Source organism: Telopea speciosissima, chromosome 6 (assembly GCF_018873765.1).
Source record: "Telopea speciosissima isolate NSW1024214 ecotype Mountain lineage chromosome 6, Tspe_v1, whole genome shotgun sequence".
In the NCBI taxonomy this organism is placed as follows: domain Eukaryota; kingdom Viridiplantae; phylum Streptophyta; class Magnoliopsida; order Proteales; family Proteaceae; genus Telopea; species Telopea speciosissima.
In genome coordinates this window covers 53773374-53796288 of record NC_057921.1, presented here as the reverse complement: position 1 = coordinate 53796288, position 22915 = coordinate 53773374, and the positions used below count along the sequence as shown (strand labels likewise).

General features: G+C 38.1%; 3 protein-coding genes and 1 non-coding gene across 7 annotated transcripts in view; 3 read left to right on the top strand and 1 right to left on the bottom strand.

The window, feature by feature from the left end:
* The first annotated feature begins 284 nt into the window (after window positions 1-284).
* On the top strand, window positions 285-22885 carry LOC122664004 (UDP-N-acetylglucosamine--dolichyl-phosphate N-acetylglucosaminephosphotransferase-like). Its single transcript, XM_043859675.1, has 12 exons — window positions 285-299; window positions 13824-14136; window positions 16185-16272; window positions 16820-16911; window positions 17061-17179; window positions 18708-18823; window positions 18910-19037; window positions 19319-19405; window positions 21949-22009; window positions 22132-22172; window positions 22309-22429; window positions 22526-22885. The coding sequence occupies exons 2-12, from the start codon at window positions 13832-13834 to the stop codon at window positions 22583-22585; spliced, it is 1218 nt and encodes a 405-aa protein (XP_043715610.1). The 5' UTR covers window positions 285-299; window positions 13824-13831; the 3' UTR covers window positions 22586-22885.
* Window positions 1841-6953, top strand: LOC122664005 (UMP-CMP kinase 3-like). Of its 4 annotated transcripts, none has more exons than XM_043859678.1 (10): window positions 1841-2022; window positions 2263-2310; window positions 2651-2716; window positions 3017-3071; window positions 3686-3803; window positions 4877-5033; window positions 5191-5271; window positions 5390-5497; window positions 5584-5655; window positions 6776-6953. In XM_043859678.1, exons 3-10 carry the CDS (start codon window positions 2687-2689, stop codon window positions 6800-6802), a joined length of 648 nt encoding a protein of 215 aa, XP_043715613.1. In that variant the 5' UTR covers window positions 1841-2022; window positions 2263-2310; window positions 2651-2686; the 3' UTR covers window positions 6803-6953. The 4 variants fall into 4 exon arrangements, with proteins under 4 accessions (XP_043715613.1, XP_043715611.1, XP_043715615.1 ...); XM_043859679.1 differs by lacking the exon at window positions 2263-2310 and adding an exon at window positions 6054-6106 and having other exon boundaries at window positions 1846-2022; window positions 2654-2716; XM_043859676.1 differs by lacking the exon at window positions 2263-2310 and having other exon boundaries at window positions 2654-2716.
* On the top strand, window positions 8982-9176 carry LOC122666345. Its single transcript, XR_006333538.1, has one exon. It is a non-coding gene; the product is annotated as a U2 spliceosomal RNA (small nuclear RNA).
* The window catches only part of LOC122664002 (phosphoacetylglucosamine mutase), a 52626-nt gene continuing 39710 nt past the window's right edge, over window positions 10000-22915 (bottom strand). The window contains exon 9 of the mRNA XM_043859673.1: window positions 10000-10125. Coding sequence (XP_043715608.1) covers window positions 10016-10125 — 110 coding nt within the window. The 3' untranslated portion in view covers window positions 10000-10015. The remainder of the gene's footprint in view (window positions 10126-22915) is intronic.

Genomic DNA, 22915 nt, shown 5'->3' with positions numbered 1-22915 from the left:
CCTTTGCTTTTCCTAAATATCCTTTGCGTCTTCTTGACTCATTAATGGCTTGGCAGTTAAGTCGTGTACATTAATCAATTGATTTCATATGTTGAGTCTAACAACAGATTCCCATCCGATGGTGTTAGAGGGTACTCCAAGTGACAACCTAACAGCTCAGTTTGCCTCTTTCGTTTAAAACCCGTTACATTAGGAAAACTTCCCCCAACATTACATCACACACACATGGTCATCACATGGAGAGCATATACTTTGTATATTACCCAAAGGAAAAAAAAGAGAGAGAGAGAGAGAGAGAGAGAGAGTATATTGTTTTGATTAAAATAAAAAGCATGTACTTAAATACAAGAATATTAGCAAGTGAACAGTCGGTAGTTCAGTTAGTTGGAGGTTTGCCAGTTGAAGTAAAATCTGAATCATACATTGGAGGATTGCGAGATCATTTCATGTGAGGAGGAGAGACTAGAGAGATAACACCAAAAAGCTAGTGTATTCCATCACAGTGGCTCAAGAACCTTTTTCGAGAAAAAAAGAAAGAAAAAGAACTCTATCCAAGAGTGTGTGCTCTTCACCTAGATACATGGTGGACAATGACACCCCACCCCCCCCACCCCACAAATGCCATTCCACATGTGGACAAATGACCGCCTCTTTCCCCACCCCCGTGGCTCAATTTACCCCCACCCCACAAATGCTCTCCCATTCGCCCCCACATGCACAAGATCCATGCTCTTGAATGAAGAACACTTCCCCCACCCCCACAAAAAAAAAATAGGGGTGTGAATCCAGTGATCTGCAAGACTACCACTTTTTTGGGACTTGCATGGGACGTAATCACAAGTTTGAGGGTATTTTAGATATTCAAATTATGGGTTTTTTTATTATGATGAAATTATTTATGGTGTTCATACGAACTCCGCAGAAGCATATAATATATGGAAATTTTTTGTCCGGGAGTGTAGCTCCCACACCAGCACCTATGTGTTTGTTTCTCTCCTCTTCCTGTAAATTGACCACCCTACCCAATGAATTGAACCAAATGAGAGACGTTGATTGGCTCTCACAGGTGTAGGAGCCACAATCCAAGAAAGAAAACACTTCACGACTAGTTTTCTGTCTGGTAGTGTGACCTACGCCAACACTCCCATAGTCCCATGTGTCTATTGCTCTCCTCAAAACAATGGGGTTGAGGTGTCTTTTGATATAGAGAGGAGAGAGCCACACTCCCAGACTATTATTTTCCCCTATATATTAAGGAAAACCCAATTTTAGTTGTCCCTCCAATGAGTTTAGTGCATGGTATCGGATTGGTATAGGCATGGATCAACCGTATCGGACAAATATGCTCTTGATTCTCCTTTTAAAATGGTTTTTTTTAATCATTTTATCCCTTGTCCATACCGTGTCATCAATATGGTATCGACATGATATCAGGATTGATCACTTGCAAAACCGATACGTACGGCGACACCGATACCTCAAACCACACTACCTCCACTGTCTCGGATCGAAATCGTCTACGGCGCAGCTGCCCATCTTGCCTGTGTTGCGTACACATAGGGCCATGCGCAAAGACCACCTTACCCCCACTTAGGCAAGGCGCTCGGGCAGGGGTAAGACGATTTTTGTGCACGACCCTGTGTCTACGCAACACAGGCAGGACGGGCAGCTGCGCCGTAGACGATCCAAATTGCACCCCCATAGATAGTCCACGCTGTAAGTTTTCACAGTCATCGGCTAATCAGCTTCGAGCCAGTCATGCAGCGCACTTGGCTGAGCGCTTCTAATTATTTAATTTTTTTGGTAGGTAAACAGGTGAAACCGTTTAGGCTTTTAGGACCTCCATATAAAGCCCCAAGTAGAGCCCAAATTAACAGTTCGTTTATGCCTTGAGATCTCATTTCCCTCCCTTTTATTCTCTCCGCCTCGGTTTTCTCTGCAACTATCAAATCGAAAAGCTTCTACTTCTGCTTTCTTTCTCTCTCTTCTCTTACAGCTACGTCCACTACGATTTTGGATCAGGTAATGCTCAACAGTCGACACCTTTTGAATTTGAGCTCCGTTTCATCTCATCTGACATTGTTTTATTTGTGTTCGGTACTCTGGCTGTTAAAATTTTATCTGTTTGAATTGATTCAAATGGTTTTTGCATTCAAATTCAAGCTTACATCCTTTTATTTTTGTCTTAATTCGTACTTGGATCTCCATACTGGAATCTGTGGAGACTAATCTTTTTCCCTTCTCTAAAATTTATCTTTTTAGTTGCTCTCAGTCAGATCTGATTTGATTTGACCGGACAATGCTCTAAATCTAGTGAATTGACTTTTGATTCTGTAATTTGTCATGAGATCTAGCATGATATGTGGATTTCTGATTAATCTGAAGGTCCAACGGAGCATCCCGATGGATGGACATCGGATTTCATACTTTGGTTGCTTTTGATTTGAAATATTAAATTTTGTTATGGAAGTGGCCAAGGCAAGAAGTTCCTTTGACTGTTATAGACTTAAGATCTTTATTTGTGAGAAGTTTTCTGGATCTTTTCATCCCTGAGATTTTTAGTTCAGTCCTTAATACTGTAGAAAATGATGAACAAGTTTCTTTGATAGATCAATGAATGTTTTTCCATATTGACTGGTTCTATATTACGCAGGTAGCACATTTCAAGGCCGAATAGTTGCCGCCCATGGGAACCGTGATTGATGCTGCCAACCAGGTTCTTTCTGCTCTTTTGAAATTTCTTGTGTTTCGTTAATTACTCGTAGCTTCCATTTCATGCATTTTAGAATCCAAATAACAAGGAGAATGGGCGTCATTTCTCTATCAGACCGTGCCTAGACAACCTTGTCCCTGGCACAGTGAAAGGACCAGCATGATATTAAGTACTGGATTAACGGCTTAAATTTCTGTTCACAAACTTCAATCAAACGTTGGATTGGAGAACTTCTTAACTTGCTTCTTTGTTGGAGAACTAAGTCTTGATTTTGTCATATAATATGTGTTCCTTTGGATGCAGACAGGAAATGGAAGCTTGCCAAATGGAAAGAAGGTGAAAGTTGTCTTCGTTTTGGGTTAGTACTCATTTGCATTCAATCTGCAGTTATCGAATGTGGTGAAATCTTTGCACATTGAACACAACAATTAAAACTGAAATTACGTTACTATCTACTCAAAATAGCGATTTCGATTACAGTTTATAACTGGCAAAGGATGCTCCCAGGCAACCTCTAATTTCTATGCCCTTCTAGTGATGTCAGTAGAAGGGGCGAAACACATTATATACCGAAAAAGGAGAGAAAGCACAAGGCTCCAAAACTTCAAGAAGAGGTCATGCAACTGCTTCATATCAGTGACATATATGTCAAAATGAATTTGTCCTGCTCTTCAAATACACTACAATTGCGTCACATATACTTTCTCTAGTAATAGGAAAACAGTTGTTCTACAATCCGAAATTCCATGAATAATAGAATTTAATAACAGAAACATATAGAGACAAGTGTGTCCACACACACAAATATGCACATATCTCTGTACTCTGTTTCCTGCCCTTCTCTTTTGCTTGCTCTTTCAATGACCAAGCTAGTGTAATGTTTTCATATTTTCTGTTGGAGTGGCCAGGTTTCATTTGAAATTGACATATTTGTGGTTTGATAAGTTTGATTGTGATTGAATAATTGTACAGGTGGTCCAGGTAGTGGAAAGGGCACCCAGTGTGCAAATATTGTAGAACACTTTGGGTTCACCCATCTCAGTGCTGGTGATCTTCTTCGAGCAGAAATTAAATCTGGTTCTGAAAATGGGTATGATGTAAATTGCTATAATGTAAAATTCTTTGTTGGCATAAAAAAACCATGACCACTTGAAATACACAGTGGGTACAATGCAGAACTTTGGAAAATCAGAAACTGATGGGGCACAAGTGGTTAGATTATTTGGATGGATCTATTAAATTAGCTTGATGTCAGACTCAATGCAAAGTGCATTGAAGATCTTGGATAAATCTGGCAACAATGGATCCTAATCCTCTATCTAGATTGGCATGAGGTTTCATTTTTGCATCTCAATCGTTACTTGGTATTTGGTAATGAAAAAGAATGTGAAAAGTTCTGTTTTTTTATGTCCTAACCAATCAAAAGATGTAGTCGCCAGGCTATATAGGCAAGGCTATATTTTGGTGAGATCCATTAATTGGTTCAAAGTCCACCTTAACAGACATGCACAAATGCTGAAATATTCATTTTAGGTCCTCCTTTCGATCTTGTGGAGTGTTAGATAGAAATACTTTATAAATTTTATATTTCAGAAATACTTTGAGTTTGTCTATAACCTAAAGTTTTCTTGGGGACATTGATAAAATTTCCTCCATTTTCTGTCTCTTGTCGATACTTATCTTGACTTGGAGAAATGTTTGCGTGATGACTCCAGGCCTGTCCAAAACTATTTGGTTGGTCCATCAAGGAAATCTCATTGACTAAGCATGGACCTTTTTGGATGATCCTAACAATCTGATGCAAGGATTATGCTTTTTAAGCCAATTTTTTTTTCCACAGAAAAAAGCTAATTGCTTTCTTGTGCTATTCAAAAAGTAGAAATTTGATGTATCAGATGTGGTTGGAACTATTGACCTATTCCAACTTTTAACTAGAACTTTCTAGGCTGGCCTGATCAAGTGGATGCCACCCCATGCATGTATTTTTGGCACATGGATCCTGGACAGATATTGCATGAGTGGACATTCAGACCTCGGCATTATTTTTTTCCACTTCTTTAAATTGAATATTTTTTAAGGTTCTACTTCAATTAAATGATACTCTTTCTGTACATCATCTTGCTCTTGAAACTATGCCTCTAATATTTTTCTTTATTGTGGCAGTACTATGATCCAGAACATGATTAAGGAGGGGAAAATTGTTCCTTCTGGGGTAACAATTAATCTTCTCCAGAAGGCAATGCAGGAGAGTGATAATGTCAAATTCCTTATCGATGGCTTTCCCCGTAATGAAGAGAACCGTGCTGCATTTGAGAAAGTTGTAAGACCATCTGTTCAATCACACAATTCAACTCCATTATCCATGTTTTTATCAAGATACTGATCTGGTTGGAATGTCCCATTCTTGATGATTCTCTTAACTTCTGGTGAACCTTTTTCTTTCATTATTTATGACTATTTTTGGCATTATCTTGCAGACAGGAATTATTCCCGAATTTGTATTATTTTTTGATTGTTCAGAGGAGGAGATGGAGAGGCGCATTTTGAATAGGAACCAGGTTAAGATACTATGAGTTCTGTGGTCACTTAATCTTTCGTCAATCTCTTCCCTTCTTGCTTTTCCCTATACTTTGGGTGTTTTTTTGTAAGTTAATATTGTCCTAATGGGTTGTGAAGGGTAGAGAAGATGATAACATTGATACAATCCGGAAGCGGTTTAAGGTTTTCATAGAATCCAGTCTTCCCGTGATTGAGTATTATGAGTCGAAGGGGAAGGTTCGGAAGGTAATTTTTGGTTGACTTACCTGTATCACAAATCACAGAGTTTTAGAAACTTCTGACGTGCCATTTAACCCATATGTTTTGCTCAGATTGATGCTGGAAAACCTGTTGAAGAGGTCTTTGAGGCTGTCAAAGTTGTTTTCTCTTCCATTAATGCAGAGGTAAGATACCCATGTGGCAAGCCTATTGCCTGATAACCAGAACTGATATGCAGAGACAATGATGCATGTTGATACTGACACAACAATATCTGTATTATGGTGGTTGATAAATCGGTTCACAGTGACCTAGGTCTTGATGTCAGGAGTTACTGTTATAAAGTAAATTGCATTCAAGTCACCATTTCTAATTAGCTAGATTCCAATAGAATGTATGCTGCTATCCCTTGCATTGGGACCACAGAAACCAAGCAAGGTCCAGAAGTATGCCATGTTAGGGGAAATGGTAGCTAGGGAACCTGCGAAAACAGTAATAAATTTATGATGACAGAATATGCATATGACACCACAGCTCTATAACTTCGCTTGTTCTTAACAACCTGGTTGTGTTGTGTCTGCAGGCAGCTTAGTGCTACTACTGCACCTGCAATGTTACATATTATGGATGGGAGAGGTAATACATTCATCAAGTACTCTGAAACCTTAAATTTTCTCTCTAATTATTTACTTTGTTATCCTCAGTATAGTTTTCATAGGATGATGGCTCTTATCTATTAGTGGAGAGTATAAGTTTTGGAGGGATTGTTTGTCAACATATATATAGAACTTCCAAGATTAATACAAAAAATTTCATTTCTGCTCAGAGCCAATGTCTCGCTTAGATTTGAATAATGAAATTTCTTCATATGCTGCATTGATTTTGGGTCCTTACTAGACTGTTAGTTAATGTCAACCATCTAGTATTATGATTTCCTCTCAAGAAAATAGAATTCTGAGAAAATGAGGAAGTTTCGCCTACATTAAAAAAGAAGAAGCTCAAATTTCACAGTTGTTTAGAATTTTTGTAGTGCCCTGAGATGAATCACATGCCAAAATGTCTTGCTTTTAAGCAGGAGTGGGAAACCTTTCCCTAGTTTTAATCTGCCTTTTATTTATTTATTTATTTTTTTTTTGGGAGGGGTGGAGGAGGGTACCATGATTCTGCCTTAAATACTGTAGTTAAAAAATAGGTAGTACCAGAAATTAAATTGCAGGAAAGATGTGTATAGCTTTTACTGTATTCATTCTCATTAAATTGGTTTATTACAACTTTAATTTTTGTGCTTTGTGGATCTTTTTGCAGGTGTTAAACTTAGTACATTGCATATGATGTACCTTACATGAGAGGGTCGCCAGCATATTTTGTACTGATAGTTCTTGTAATGAGTGCCTATGCTGTCATATTGTTATTGTTATTGTTATTGTGACTGAATTCTCTAAATAAAATTTACTCAAGTAATAATAATTATTCTTTGGAGGTAGTAGTCCAATGCATTTTTTTCTTCCCCAATGCTGCAACCTCTCTCTTTATTTTTTCAATTTGGGTGTTTTTTTTTTTTCAGAAAATGTTTCCTGGACCTTTTGGATAAAGTTTTGGAATTCTAAGTGAAAATGGATATCTGTGTTCTATGTTTACTTCTATGTCAAAGAATGTTTAACCAAGTCAAGTAAGCTTGCAGTGGACACTTAGGTGTCTGATCCCATTTACTTGCTCCATTGTGTATTCCTACCCCACTCCCAAGTCCAAGGTTTTAAAACTCGTAATCGGGAACGGAATCAATCAGAGAGGATTCCGACTGAATCGGTCTAGATCGGTTCAGGAATCGGGAATCTAAGCTATTTTATGATGAAAATTGAATCGATTCAGGAATTGACCCATGACTTGGTTTGATTCAAGATGGATTATATAGAAAATGATTAGGAATCCGATTGTTCGATTCCGATTCAAGAAGCAACGATTAGGAGCAGTGGAAATCGGGATTGGTGTCATTTGATTCAGATCCAAATAGGCTGATTCACCGATCCGATTCCCAATTTTTAAAACCAAGCCCAAATCAGACTTCTAAAACCTAAATCTGGCCCATATAAGGACTTCCATCGTGAAATTTGGACTTGGATAAGATCTGTTTTTGACAGCCCATTGTAAACTTCAACTAAAATTCTTAAACCCTCAAAGCTGAATTCTCTGGTGTTTTAACTCCCAAACTGGAAATGCTCACCTCACAAAATTGGTGAGGCTCATAGCCCTAAAGCCCAACCACCCTCTATTTTATGTGACTCCCAATGTCTAGGATCCAGTTTTCCATGTTTGAATAGGGCAGTGAGCCACCAGCTTCCAGGGACAACTCTGCCAAAAGGTGTTTGTATTTCAAAACCTCAGATTGGCCGAGACACTCCTATGGTGCATTTCTCTTGAATTTGAATATGACACGAAAAGATTATCCCTGTCATCCTCATCTCAGTTTAAGTGGCTCACTCTAATGTAATTCAGGGGAAAATTATCTCCTCCAGCTCCCCAGTCCCTCTAATAAGGGGGGGGGGGGGGGGGGGGGGGTGTGACCTCACCTGGGCAGAGTGTTCAGGCAAGGGTAAAATGGTCATTGTGCCCCTTTTTAGGAGGACTAGAGAATTGGGCCCGGCAGAGAACAGGAGGAGATAATTTTTCGTAATTCAGGTGTTTCATTGCAGTTTGGACTCCGAGTACACTTTCAGGTGTTTTTCCTTTTTGTGTTTTTTTTTACAGCCAAAAAGGACTTCTTTTAGTCTTCAGAAAGCTCCAACACATAGAATCAGGGATTGAGATATCAAAATTGGCATCGAGATCCGGATTGGCCTGTATTGGTCAATTTTATCCCTACTTTATATTAAAATAAATTTTTTTTTATAATTTTACCCTTAATCCGATACCGATACCCAAAGCTGGTAGAAATAAGTTGTTGATACTGTCACATCTATTTGCACATATTATTGTGAAGCCTATAAAAATGGTGTGTGAGTAGTTCATATTCTCTCCAGGTGCTGAGCAACCTTAGCTATATCTAACAGTAGAGGAATAGAGGAAACCATTAATGCTGCCCTGTGGTCATTAGTCAAATTCATAATCTATCTATCTTTGTTTGAGCCAGTCGATGGAGAGTCTCTTTCAAATCAATTGCTCCACTTTAATTGATCATGTCAAGCAATTAGTTACCTTGTTTGTGACATAGAATCCTTCTTCCACCGCCCACGGCTCTGCGTCTAAACATATTGAGAATACGTAGTCTCAGTGAGGAACTATTGCTTGATGGATTCAGACTTTAAGTGAATGATACAGTAAAAATAGAGAACAAACCATGTTTAGGATTTGGGGATTAGAAGACGGCACAGATGCATAGCAGTGTCACTGGCAAGAGAATGCAAAAAGAGGGATAAGTGTATATTGTTGTTTTAGTCCCACATCGGGCAGAGGGGAAAGAGAGATGGCGAAAGAGTGTTATAAAACAAAAACAGAGGCTTTTTTTGTAAAAAGGAAAGTTTTCCCGGCTTTTTGCTTAAGATCAAGTGTAGTATTTGTTTTATCAGTTTAATATCTGATACGTGGATCATTGATCCAGAGGATATTAAATTAATGTATTTTGGGGGAGGGCCCACCACAGTGGCTTGCTACTGGGGTCTTCAGGTGTCGCCCATGCGTTGTACTACTGCACGGGCTTGGCGTACCCCTACCAATAATACATAGTTAAAGTTTGCTCTTCCTCCCAGCAAAAGTATGTATGTTAAACACTCTAAGTAAAGGGTTATGAAGTCATCTTTAATAAGAAGATCCTTATAATCTGTCCAAAGCAGAGTGTGGCCACTAATGAAGAATTTATAAACAAAATCTGAGTAGATATTTTACCTTTTAAGTATTTATTTGTTTCATAGTATAACTCATCTAATCCACACCTTTTTTCTTTGGTGAAATACATTATCCATACTTACTAGGCAATTAAACAAGAGTGGGGGATTAAATATTTGGAAAGATTTACAAAATCTGAGCAAATCTTTGATATTCGTCTATAATTTGAAGGATTCTGATCAAGCAGTAAATGATTTGCATCTGAACAACAGTTTGGGTTTGGAAATCATTACATTATTCAGTTTCCAATCTCCAAGCCTATTAAGTGTGAACAATGCCAACCTTTAAAGATGTTAAATTGTGATCACACCATCCACAAGTCCACAACATGATTCCTGACATTTCAAAAAACCCTGTTTCAACCTCTTAAATTTCTCTTTAATGTGTCTCTTCTGCTTTATGAACCTCTGCAAAAAACTCTCAAATGGAAAATATAAGTCATTCTTTCACCTCATAACTGGGGCTCTTTGGGCAACAATCAAACAATGGGAAAATATGTAGAACAAATGACACCCATTTGTCTCAAGAGAGATCAATTGAAACAAACAACTCTAGAATAATCAGTTTGCCATGACTCCCTAACTTATAAGCCTAATGTCCAGAACATACTGGAAATGATAAATCTCATTCTGGAACGAGTTAGACGAGCGATCCACATAGTACCACCTACTTTGCCAGGCTGTCTGCTGCTTCTTGTGTGGATGCCTCAGCACATACATGTATGACATCCTTTGTCCCTGAGGAACGTATAAATGATCGTCCCTTAGCATATTTATCTGCATTGAAATTAAAAAGAAACAGAAAGAAAAATGTTAGAATACTTAACCAACCAGGGACATTTAGTCTAAGTTGCCATGAATATTAGCCAAATTGAGCAATTTGTTCTTAAAATATGTAGACTACTCATAGTACAGGCTTCATTTGCTTGTCTCTCAAAGGATTACAAACACATGAACACATGGTTATCAATCCGGAAGCTCCAACATTGCACCACTGACTCTGATTTGAGCATGGTATATGCATTTATTTTGTGAAGTCATTCATTTGGAACTGAACATAAACAATTTTTCAGATGAGGGCTACCAATCAGACAGTCAAGAGATGTCACATGTGGTTGTAGAGTCGATGTAAATCACACAGTGACTGAAATCTGCAATGACCAGATTGACGACCATGTGTGTCAAGCAGGGTGTGAATAGGTCTGGTCTGGGGTGGCATTTTTGCTTTCTTAAGTGGCCCAGTGTGCACTGTGCAGCATGGCCTTATGTGGTTCCAGTTATTACCTGAACTACTTCATGGACTGGACCATGAACACCAATATAGAAATTAAAATGAGCAGACAAACAAAGAGTCAATGAACTCATAGTGGTATGAAACTTCCATGAACTAACTCCTAATCCAATATTTCCTCTTTGAAATTTAAGGAACTCAGTGGTATGATCCTAGTCTGGCTTTCTTGAACACCTTAATCAAACAGTCCATGTTTAGGCCTTTCCAATTCCTTCCTCCTTCCATGATATTCTAGTCCAGCCTTCTCAACACTATTATAGGGTTTGTATCAGGCTGTTCTAAGTCTAGGATGATGAATGCTTTTTCATTGAGCAGTTCACATTCCACCCATATCCATGGAGGAGTACTCATAGTCCTTTTTGTTTATAAATGCTTCATCATTGACTTGACCAAATCTTGCAAACTATCCTAACTTCCTAACATCTTGCTGCATGAGATTCTATTTCTCCCTATATAACCACCATGACATCTCTCATACATGGTTTTAGTCAAGGCCGATTGTACCGGACCTGGTGCCAGAGCAGCTATAACCAATAGAGCACTGCAAGATGGAGGAATAGGACTACATTGTCAAGATGATGATCTTGTGTATTCATTTCTTGGTGGTAGTTGAATCTCTCCTTGTTATATTCACTTGTAGTCCTGAGATTTACAATTCTCCAATACTATTTTGAAAGTAATCTTAATTCATCTAATGACTCCAAATGTAGGTCAGAATCACATGTTCAGACATTGGTGGTCATTGTTCATGTCATTTACTGTTTATCTTGGAAAAAAAGGACTACGAGTGCTCCTACATGGACTAAAATATCAAGGAAGCAGGAAGGAATTGCGAAGGCCTAAACATGGATTGCTTGATTAAGGCGTTTGAGAAGGCCAGACTAGGATCCCTAGTCTTGGATATCTCTTTCGTATGCAAATCATGGTATGAAGCCTCTGTGAATCCTGAACGCTGGAAAGGAATACAAGATCAGCAACATGACAAGTGACCTTATTCCTCCATCTTGCAGTGCACTATTGGTTGAAGCCGCTCTGGCAGCAGGTCTGGTACAACTGGCCATGACTAAAACCATGTCTGAGATGTTATGGGAAAGTTATATAGGGAGAAATAGAAACTCATGCATCAAGAAATATTTGGATATATACTCTGTAAGATTTGATCAACCCACTAATGAAGCATTTATATACAAAATCCGAGAAGATTTTTTTACCTTTTAGTATGTATTTGTTTCTTAGTATAACATTCCTAACCCACACTTAATAGGCAATTAAACAAGAGTAGGACTAAATGTTTGGAAAGATTTACAAATCTGATCAAGCACTTAATGAAGCATTTGAGCACACAATCTAAAAGGGCCTATAATTAGCCAAACAGATACTCTAACCCATAACTAGCTATTCACCAAAAAAAAAAATAAATCTGGGGCTCATAGCAGTTGGTTTTATGGAAAGCTGGAAACAGAGCTATTCTTAAAGGAAGTGTTATTGATATACAGGACTATATGTTCAGTTGTTATCTTCACTGATAAGAGTATGTGAATGGTCAATTCTGTTCTATCAACTTTGCTTGAATAAGTTGCCATTGTCTAATTTGTAAAGCAATGAATTAATACATTCCAAGTTTCTCGGTCACCTGAAACTCAGATCTTAACCAAATCATACCTTTCTCGGCCTTTTTTCTATGATCAAGTGTAGTATCTGTTCTTATCCCATGATTTCCCTCCTGAATGTGTAGAGGGAATTGCAACTACTTCACTCATTATCATCACCTTGGTTATTGTTACTACTTAATGATGAGGAGTGATTTTTTGCTGAGAATCTCAACCTCATTGACAAAAATGCTACTCCTTTTTTTCACACTTTTTTGCTGCAAATGAATGGTTGACGCAACCTACATGATTAAACACTTTAATCAATATTACTATGATTTTCTACAAATTCCATATAGTCATTAGGGGCATCTTCATCATTTGGATCTTATCTAAACACCCCTTGGTTCAATTGAGGGCATTGATGTAATTTTACATCACAAAAAATAATACTAATCAAGGATCAAATCTGAAATATATTACTATGTTGAGGCACTCGAGTTTTGTATGTGCACCTCTCCACATATGTGCAGAGGATCCATTCTCGAACTCTTTAACTCTGAAGTACTGAGGGCACCGCTCAAAATTCATAAGTGCTAGGCTACCGAGGAGCTCATCTATCAACCATTGGATCGGCATGGAATCTACGTGAGCTTGTGAGTTGAACGCAGCACAATGGCCACTCAACCCTAAGCGGCAAACGAGCTCAATCCACCCTCTAATTGTACCAAAAGGATCCTGTGCAGCACCCTGCCCGGGCTGCACGTGCAGCATCAGACACAGCGAGGCGTGAAAAGACCGCCTCACCCCTGCTCGGGCAAGGTGCTCGGGCAGGGGTAAGGCGATCTCTTCATGCCTCGCTGTGTCTGGCGCTGCAATTGCAGCCTGGCCAGGGTGCTACACAGGAGCCGAGTCCCTAATTGTAAATGGCAAAAAATGTCACAGGTGGTTGCTTCTCACATGTACGTGCACCTACACGTACGTGCAGAGGAACTGGACCCTTGAAAGCTATACTCAAAACCATGTCTTCGTAAAGCTCCAGCCCTTCCTCGGTGATCAGCTGCAGCAAAAGAGGAGAATTAAATTTTAGTGTTAGGGTTTGCTGATCCACTAAAATTTGGAAGACAACAAAAGGCAACCAGGGGGGGTTCGGGAGAATTGAAATTTGGGATGTGATTTATGTGAGAAGGATAACAGAAAGATACCAGATTGACGAGGGAGGAGTTGGTTTGAGCTTCTTCTCCTTGACGACGTCGGAGACGGTAACAACGGCAGATCGACGTTGAGAAGAGGAAGAGGGCTTGAGGGAATTGAAGCTGAGTTTGTGGGTTGAGCCGAAGAAGGAGGAGTTGGAATTGAGGGGATCTAATAGTGGCTGGAAGGTCTTCATTGCCGATAAAGTTGAAGACATTGACTTGTTCAAGAGATCCAATTCTAGCTTTTATCTCTCTTCCTTCTCCGTCTGAATCTGATTGTGTTTTTCTTGGAATTGGGATTGTAGACTGATAAACAGACTCAGAAAATTTGTGAGGAGCAGAGCAAAGGAGAGGTAGTACTAGAAAATATAGAAAGACGAAGGGCGGAGAAACCCAGGAAGTACGGAATGGGTACTCCGCAGAATGGAATCTCGAATGCCATGGAGAGAGATCCTTCAATCACTCCTTCAAAATTAGTTTCGATTTTAAACGTTGCTGTCTTATTCTTCGCTGCATTCTTCTACCTGATCTTCTTCCACTACGAAATTGAGGAAGAGCTAAAGAAATCTATCCTCATTAACACAGGTGTGAGCTTCGTGGGTTTTATCATAACGCTCCTTTTGATTCCCGTGGGCTCTAGGTACGTGCTGAAGCGTAATCTGTTTGGGTATGACATCAACAAGAAGGGCACCCCTCAAGGTTCAGTCAAAGTGTGAGTTCCTCCACTGTCAAATTATGATCTTTTCTCATGATTTACATTGTTCCTTAATCTTGTTTTTCAGAGTCATGACTGGTTAGTTCTTTGGTTCTCCTTTTACCTTTCATAGTGAAGCCGATGCGATTATACAAAGAAAAGTGGCAAACTTTCTTGAACATGACTGTATAGTGGTTATTTACACACGTTCCCTCTGCAAAAATAAGAGGATTATTGTCAACCCCTTGAACGTGTTCCCTTTACAGAATATTGTCAAAGCTCATCAAGATCAAACTGTTAGAATAAGCAAACCCCAGAATACAACAACGTTCTAATGGCCAGATTTGTGTCAACAGTCAAACAGTAAAAATCTGAAACCTATAATCCAAAATTTGAGAGATTTATTGTATCAGAACATCTGATCTGGCTAAAACCTTGGTTGAAGGTCACTGTTGGGTGACTCTTTAATGCCCCAAAATATGGGCAGGATTTAAGGGATAGATCCCTTTTAATGGGCAATATTGAGATCAGACAAAAGGGCCCTAAAACAAGGCTTCCACCAGCTTCTATTAGGTGGTTCCTGGCTGTGATTTAAATACCAATTATAACAGCACTTAACCAGCACTCACAGTAGATGAAAAAAACTTCCAAATCTCAGTATCATCAACGACTTCCAGAAGCACAAATACCAGTAGATAAAATTGCATTTACTTGAAAGAAGAAAACGGAACATAGGGAAGGAGTATGGCCATTGATTTCTCACCAACATGCCTAGATCAGAATCTCTGTAATCCTTGAATTTCTCATTCTTCAATGAGTCTCACAACAGCTCATTTCACAGCAGCAAAAAGGCAATAGGCTATAGCCATTGCTTCAGTCATAAAAGATCTTTGGTTGGCAAATAGCCTACAACCAGTCTGTTTAAAATAAAAGATTCCCTAGCTAAGTAAGTGACCTGTCTATCCAAACTACATTCCCAATGGGAAAATTAAAACAAAAAAGACACTAAAAAGCAATCACTCTACACTAGGTAAAGGAGTTAGATAAAACAAAATAAATCTGTATTCCTACCTCCTACCTATTATTTAGGCCCATTAAAGTGATGTATTATTATGAAAAACCCATTGGACCAAAGGCCCAGCACAAATATAACCCAACCCAAAGCTTATTTCTAATAAAATAAACCCATTTATGTGATTTACACCAGATAGAGAGAAAAGAAGGGAGGGGTTTGGAGTGGTCTCATGACTGATTGGTGATTTGAGTGTGTTAGTAGAGACCGTGTAGAGTCTCGATATTAGTTAGGGGTAGTTTAGGTATTATGCTTTATTCTTCTTCTTTCTTATTTTCCTATTGTGTTCCTTGGTTCCTTTTAGTGAATATATATTGAATGGAGTGGGAGTTCCAATACTAAATTGAAACTCCCAAGGTTACACAAGCATATCGATTCTGTTTAACTATCAAAGCTGATATTCTGGGGTTCAATCCATCCCCCAAAGACCCATTATCTTGTTCTTGAAGATCTCTGTTGCAACTTCAGGGGGCTGTATCTCAGCAACCATCCACTGGAATTGAGAGATATTTGGAGCATAGCACTCCCATTTTGAAATCTACACTCAACCTCACTTTGGTGCAATTCTGCTGGCTGGATCTGGTTACCTATACTAAGTTTCTATTTTCAATATCCTGTCATAATTCAGCCCCTAGCCATCAACTGACCCTGAGTTTTGGAGGACTGATTCACCATATTATTCTGCCCATTTGATGGTAACTCCCTCCTTAATCCATTGATTGTTTTGTGGTATTTGATTTCCAGTTCAAATCTGGAATATGGGCTCTGTTTTGAGCCTGCAATAGGAACAATAGGCTGCTGCCTACTTTACATTACACCCAGGTTGCTAGGATCCAAGAGAAACTGTTGCACTGTAAATGCTACATTTGTAGAGACGATTGAAGATCCTTTCTATCTTATTCAATAAGCAGTTTGTCTTACAACATATATGTTTTCGACCACTTAATTGTGTTCTCCAAATTCATTATAATATTGTGTTTCCATGTTTTTGCAGGCCTGAAACACTGGGTATTGTTGTCGGGATTGTTTACTTGGTCTTGGCTATATTATTCCAGTATTTTAACTTCACATCGGACTCCAATGTATGTATTTTCATATTTAATTTGATTATGGACACCTTTAGCTGTCATAATGATTCATGATGAATTGTTCCATGAATAAAAAGATATGTATGCATGGCTGATGGCCCTTTTCCTTTCTCATTTTGCATGTCCTAACTCCTACTTCACCTTTTTTTTCTTTTTCCTTTTTAAAACATCATCTGTTGGAACTGAATATTTGTGTTGCTTTTGCTTTTTGGGACCAACAAAAGTACATGCTTGTGATGTACTTCTTTAACCTCTTTATTTGCAACTATATCCATAGTGTTAATTTTATTGATTGGACACTGTTGTAGCTTTAGTAATGTTTGCCATTATGTGATCCTGCCTGTATCCTAAATACTTTTTAGTAGGCAACACGATCATATTGTATAGCAGGGTTATGCATTAACTAGAATTGGAAAGTATCTGAGTAAAAAAGAACAAGAAAGGAAGAGAAAAAGATAACTATTCCTAAAATTGTAAAGATTTTGACTTTTCTATGCTTCCTAAGTTATAAATTTTTCTAATTGTTGGAAATTTCTTGCAGTGGCTTGTTGAGTACAATGCAGCATTAGCATGTATTTGCTTCATGATTCTGCTCGGATTTGTTGATGATGTCCTTGACATCCCCTGGAGAATGTGAGTTCCTGAGTTCCTGTAATTGCTTTTTAAAAATTTTTTATTTGCTTATTCTCATCTCAAAAGAAATTGTTTTCTTATGGATAGGCTTCCAGAATTTTAGATATCTAACATACCTTTGTGTGCTCTTATGCAATTGTGAACAACAGGAAATTGCTTTTGCCATCATTTGCTGCACTTCCCCTGTTGATGGCGTATGCTGGACATACAACCATTATTATTCCAAAGCCACTAATTCCATATGTTGGGCTAGAAGTTTTGGATCTGGGTCAGTATCATTTCCTCGTACTGTGTTTATAGACTTACAAAAAAGAAAAATATGAAATTAACAATCAGAAAGAAGTGTAAAATTGTTGGGAAACTGCTCTTATTTCTATTACTGTCATGGCCTCTTCGGATCCATGTAGCCGACCCCTTTAGTTGGGTTAAGGTTATGGTTGTTGTTGTAAATAAGTGTAAAATTGTTTAATTGTTACAAAAAAAAGGTTTGAGGATATTACGTTATTACAGTAATATGAACTGTGATGATAGAAGAACCAGCAAACCAGTACCTAAGAAAGAAGGAAGAGAAGAAGTGGAGAGAGGGAAACAACCTAGGAACTCACGGTAGGTTTTGGAATAGCCTACTGTGAGACTAGGTCCACTTTATTTATATATTAAGAAAATATTAATTACAAGACAGGACAGACTAATAACAATTAACAAGGACACACTAAACACAATTACAACTAAACCCGATCAATAAGAAAAATGTAACAGAAAACCCCCTGCGCCATATTATCCAACACTCCCCCTCAAGCTAAAGCATATATATCTCCCATGTCCAGCTTGGAACAACCATTAAGAAACGCAGGCCTAAACAATGCCTTAGTGAACATATCACCAAGTTGATTGGCGGAGTTAACAAATATAGTAGAAATCAGTTTCTGCATAACAGTATCTCTCACAAAATGGCAGCTGACCACAATGTGTTTAGTCCATTCATGGAAAACTGAATTACTTGCAATATAAAATTATAAAGAGCAACTTGATTATCACAATACATCTCCATAGGTTAGTGATTGAAAACCCCAGCTCCTAGATAAGAGATTTCAACCACTTCAGCTTGTTAATTAAATTTTCCCTTCCTCTTATTAATTAAATTTTCTTTATTTTGCCTATCAAAATCTGAAATAAGATAAAGGATCTGGTGCAGATTATATGAAGATAGCTTCCTGAATGAACATAAAAAAAAAAGACAGCTTGTTTTTAATATTTTAGGAAAGTCATTTCCTTTGCTTGTACAATGAAGATGGATCAGTTGATCATGTCAATTAGTTGCATTTGTGAAAATTTTACAACCATGCAACTGCTGAACTCCTAAAAGGGAAAGTGGTGAGGGTATGCCGAATCATATATTTATTGCTTGTGATAGAGGGTGGGCTTCAGTGCAATGGTAAGGTTAATCCATTGCAACCTGGTGGTCGCGGGTTCGAATTTGAAACTACTTCTCTGTGAAGCGGGGGGTAGGGCTGCATACATATGTGCCCTCCCCATACCCTGTAGTGGTGGGAGCCTCGTCTGCTGGGTATACCCCTTTATTTTGAGCTAGTTGGCAATGGGGATGGTGAGAAAGCAACCAGAGAAAATGTCTGTGTCAGAAGAAAGGATAAGAGAATTTGTCATCAGCTTAGTTACTACATCTGATAACTCTTTGCTTTTCTGGATAGAAATGGATTGTGTGGACCCTGTTTGATTTGATGGTAAATAAACACTTACTTTGGATGAAGATCTCATTATATTATTGGATGTGACAGGATGGATATATAAGCTGTATATGGGCCTTTTGGCAGTATTTTGCACCAACTCCATCAATATCCATGCTGGCATAAATGGCCTTGAAGCTGGGCAGACAGCTGTCATTGCATCTGCTGTAAGAACAAGAGTGATACAACGGTTTGAATCTAGTTTTATTATGATACTGATATATCTGAAGCTAATGCACATATGTGATTGTAGATCTTAATACATAATGTGATGCAAATTGGAGCGTCTTCAGACCCAGAGTACAAGCAAGCTCATGCATTCTCTATTTACCTTGTGCAACCCTTGCTGACCACTACACTTGCTTTACTTTGTTATAACTGGTAAATGTTAAGGAAGAATACTATGTAGCAACACATTAGTGATTAGTGTAGTTCATGTTTTCTTCCTTGCTAAATGACGAAAACGATTGGATGACTATTCAGACAGTTACACCCTGTAATGGAAACCCTTTTCTCATCAAATGTTGATAACCACCTGAACCAGTCAGACTTATTGATTGCTAATTTTGGCAATTCTATGATGTTTAAACCATGTTAGTTGCAATTGCACATCTATTATATTTCTAACGTTATCTGTTATTCTGTTGTGCTGGTTATTATAGGTATCCTTCTTCAGTTTTTGTTGGCGACACCTACACTTACTTTGCTGGAATGGCTATGGCTGTAGTTGGAATACTAGGTCACTTCAGGTGGTTTCTTTTCTGACTTGCTTTCCAGAGCCATCATATAATTCTTAATAATAAAAAACTTCAGCAACAAAGTGCTTTGACGTAATCCAAATGTAACATGCAGTCGTACATTGGAACTATTGACTGGTAATTCTTTGATACTATATCAAATTAGTGACAAACATTTGCTCTAGAATGATATGCACATCTTCTTTGTGCCTTCCAGTCCATACACTTCAGGTGGCTTCAAATCTAGGTTCATGAAGTCGGTTTAGATAACCTACTCTGTTTCTGTATTTTCCTGCAACTGATCTGCTGTAGGATTCCAGCCCCATTGAAGTAATATTTGTTGGGTTGGGTTTACTTACCAGGGCTGGGGACTCCATCCTTAAAATTTCAGCACCGTCTGGATGATCCTTGAGCAGTTGAAGCTCCATTGGTTGGAGTAAGTCATCGTTGGCTCCTCTTATCCTGTGGAAGGAGATGGGGTTATTTATTTATTAAATTTACTACTAAAAGCATATCTTATCTTATTTACACAAAAGCCCCTCCCCTTTTAAGTTCCTTTTGTTTTTGCCCCATGCTTTTTTAAGTTTTATATTTGTCCTTTCCTTCAATTGTTTAATTACTGATCGTTGCAATTCCTATTTTCCCGTTCCAAAAGGGTCCTAAATTATTTTAAATATTAAAAAAAGTTCCACTGTTCATTGTAATTGAGTTTCCCATTATTTTGGTGGGCCCATAGCGACCCATAATCAGGGTTATTTAACCTGGGATCGCATCAACATGGCTTGCTGATACTGTCACATACATGTATCATAAAGCTTACTTTATAGTCTGATCATTTATATTCATAAAATTTAACTGCACCCATTATTGACAACTTTAAGACATACCCTTTCTATAGATCGTCATAGTACCTTACAATTCCTTTCCAAATTTTTTTTTTTAGATGAATACAATTCCTTTCCAAATTCCTATTCCATTGCCTGAATTTACTCTCCTTTCATCCGAACCTCTGTTGTTTGTCGTTGTGTTTTGTGAAACATATATTCGGAGGGATGAATCTTCTTGGCTATACCTTCATTCATGAAAGCCAACGTTTTTATTCCCAAGGCACCCTAACTTTCAGTGGTACCAAAGCAGGAATCATAGAAAGCAGTTACATTTTTTTGGGTCCATTTTGGTGTTTCTTTAGAGCATGGTACTCATGCAGCTTTGGAAGTGGTTGAAAGTTATAGGGGTGGATGAGTTAATAGGCCAAGCAACCTGTTATTTTTGGTTTATCTTTTCTCCTTAATATATGGGTCAGAGGGCTACTTTGGTATTTTAGGTTTAATCTTTCTGTTTAGGAGTGGATTTGAGCCAAGCAAATGTTTTGTTTTATGAACTTAGTTGTATTATTACTTAGAGTCTTCTTTATTTTATGTTTAGAATTAGATATTGAGTTTTGGACCTTCAGTAATATTTCCACCATTTCTCTCTAGGCCAATTTTCAAGCAAGATTTTTGTTTTTTGTTTTTTTTTTTTTTTGGGGGGGGGGGGGATAGCTTATTCAGGTATCTTTAACGAGATAACCATCTTGCAAATATGAGGTTATTTGGAAAAGTTCTGGCTAAACTAATAGCTGTTGCTGATTTGTGATGGGGTTTCTATTTTCAGTCATATACACCAAATATTCTTTAATTATAAATGGTAAATCGAATATCTTTCCTTATTCTATTGCTTTGGAGAGTTACTTTTAAATTTAGCATGATTATTTTTAACAATTAGGTGTGATAACTTAGGAATCCTGGGTGTGACGTTTATCTTGTCTCCATTTATGTTCTTGATTTCTATACAGATTTGAAGCTATTATGATCAGAAAATTTTCTCCATAACCAAAACCTTGGCTGTCCCATATCCATTTTTGTATTAGCGTGAAGCCTAGAAGAGATGATTTACTTCCACGCATAAAGTCAAAATTAAAGAAAAACAGTGAACATATTTTATTTCTCTCTCGAATTCAATGACTTGGAGAGATTCAACCCTCTCTCCTGATCACGGGGCATTGGGTTCAGGACTTGAGATCTGATGGTTGTACTTAGATCCTATATGCCCTGGGTGTCTGAATTACATGATTTATCACTTGATAGGCCTTTTAGACAACACAGGAGTTTCTTGCTTGATCTTCTTGATCCAATCTGCATGCCAATGTGACTTATGAAGGCGTCCCAAATCAGTGATGAGTTCAAAGAAATGTGAGACTTGTATTGGTGATTGTACTTTTCAAGTTCTCAGGAATTTTGACTCTGAAAACCCATAACCATTGAAATTGTATCAATTTGAATTTCCATGATCTCCTGAGATCATCTTGTATATATATCTGAAGCTTCATATACACCCATCCTAACTTTTTTTTTGTGTTGGGGTTGGGGGGGGGGGGGGTGGGGTGGGGTGGGATAGGTGTAGATATGGATAAACAGAAGCTTATGGATACTAGTTCATGCATTTATTTCTGTTGGTTGCATTGCCATGTGAATATTCATATGCCTAAATTAACAGTTTATCTTTGGTCTTTTCAGTGAAACACTTTTGATCTTCTTCTTGCCTCAAGTTTTTAATTTCCTTTTGTCACTCCCTCAGGTATGCTCAAAGAACTTCCTTCATTGTAAACATACTAAACTTTGTTAACCCGGGGGGGGGGGGGGGGGAGAGGAGGAATCAAGAGTATCCTGATCAAGTCTTTGTTTTGTTTCTCCTTGCAGCTTTCTGGCTATCGCAAATGTCCACGACACCGTCTGCCAAGGTAACTTTCTGGTTTCTATAAACTTGTCTGATCATATTGCTCGCTGATGCTCAAAAAGCCAATTCGAGAACTAGAGCAGGTAATCTGTTTATGATTATTCCTCAATAATGTCCTGAAAAACCTTTTGCTTTTGCAGATTTGATCCTAAGACAGGACTATTAACTGGGACAGATGATGGGACACTCGTGAATTTCTCTTTAAGATGGTTTGGCCAGATGTCTGAGAAGTCTCTTTGCCTTGTGCTTCTTGTTTTACAGGTGACCTTTTATCTTCCTTTGGCCTTTGCATAGTATTTGTTTCCTCTATATTCTCATTCAGCAATGACAAGCATAAAGCTACCATATGTTCAACAGGCTCTTGCATGTGGCTTTTGTTTCTTCCTGAGGTACTGCCTTGCTGGTTGGTATAAATAAATAAAGTAGTGGAGAACCTGAAGAGTATGCAGTCCATCTTATTGACATGTGAAAACTTTTCTGACCCTGCTGTTTCTCTCAAATCTAGCCATTACTTCTCTATTTGAGTTATGCACTTTCTGACTGTAATAAACACAATTGCTTTAAGTCACAGTTTTGAGATTGTGTGACTGTGGTGGAAGGGTAGGATGAGAAAGAGGTAACAATTTTATATTTATTGGAAAAATTTTTCCCACTAGCTGAAATATGTATCATGACATTATATATTCTGGAATATGTTATGTACCATTCCAGTGGCAATCATGGTTTCAAGTAGCTCCCTTGGGTTTG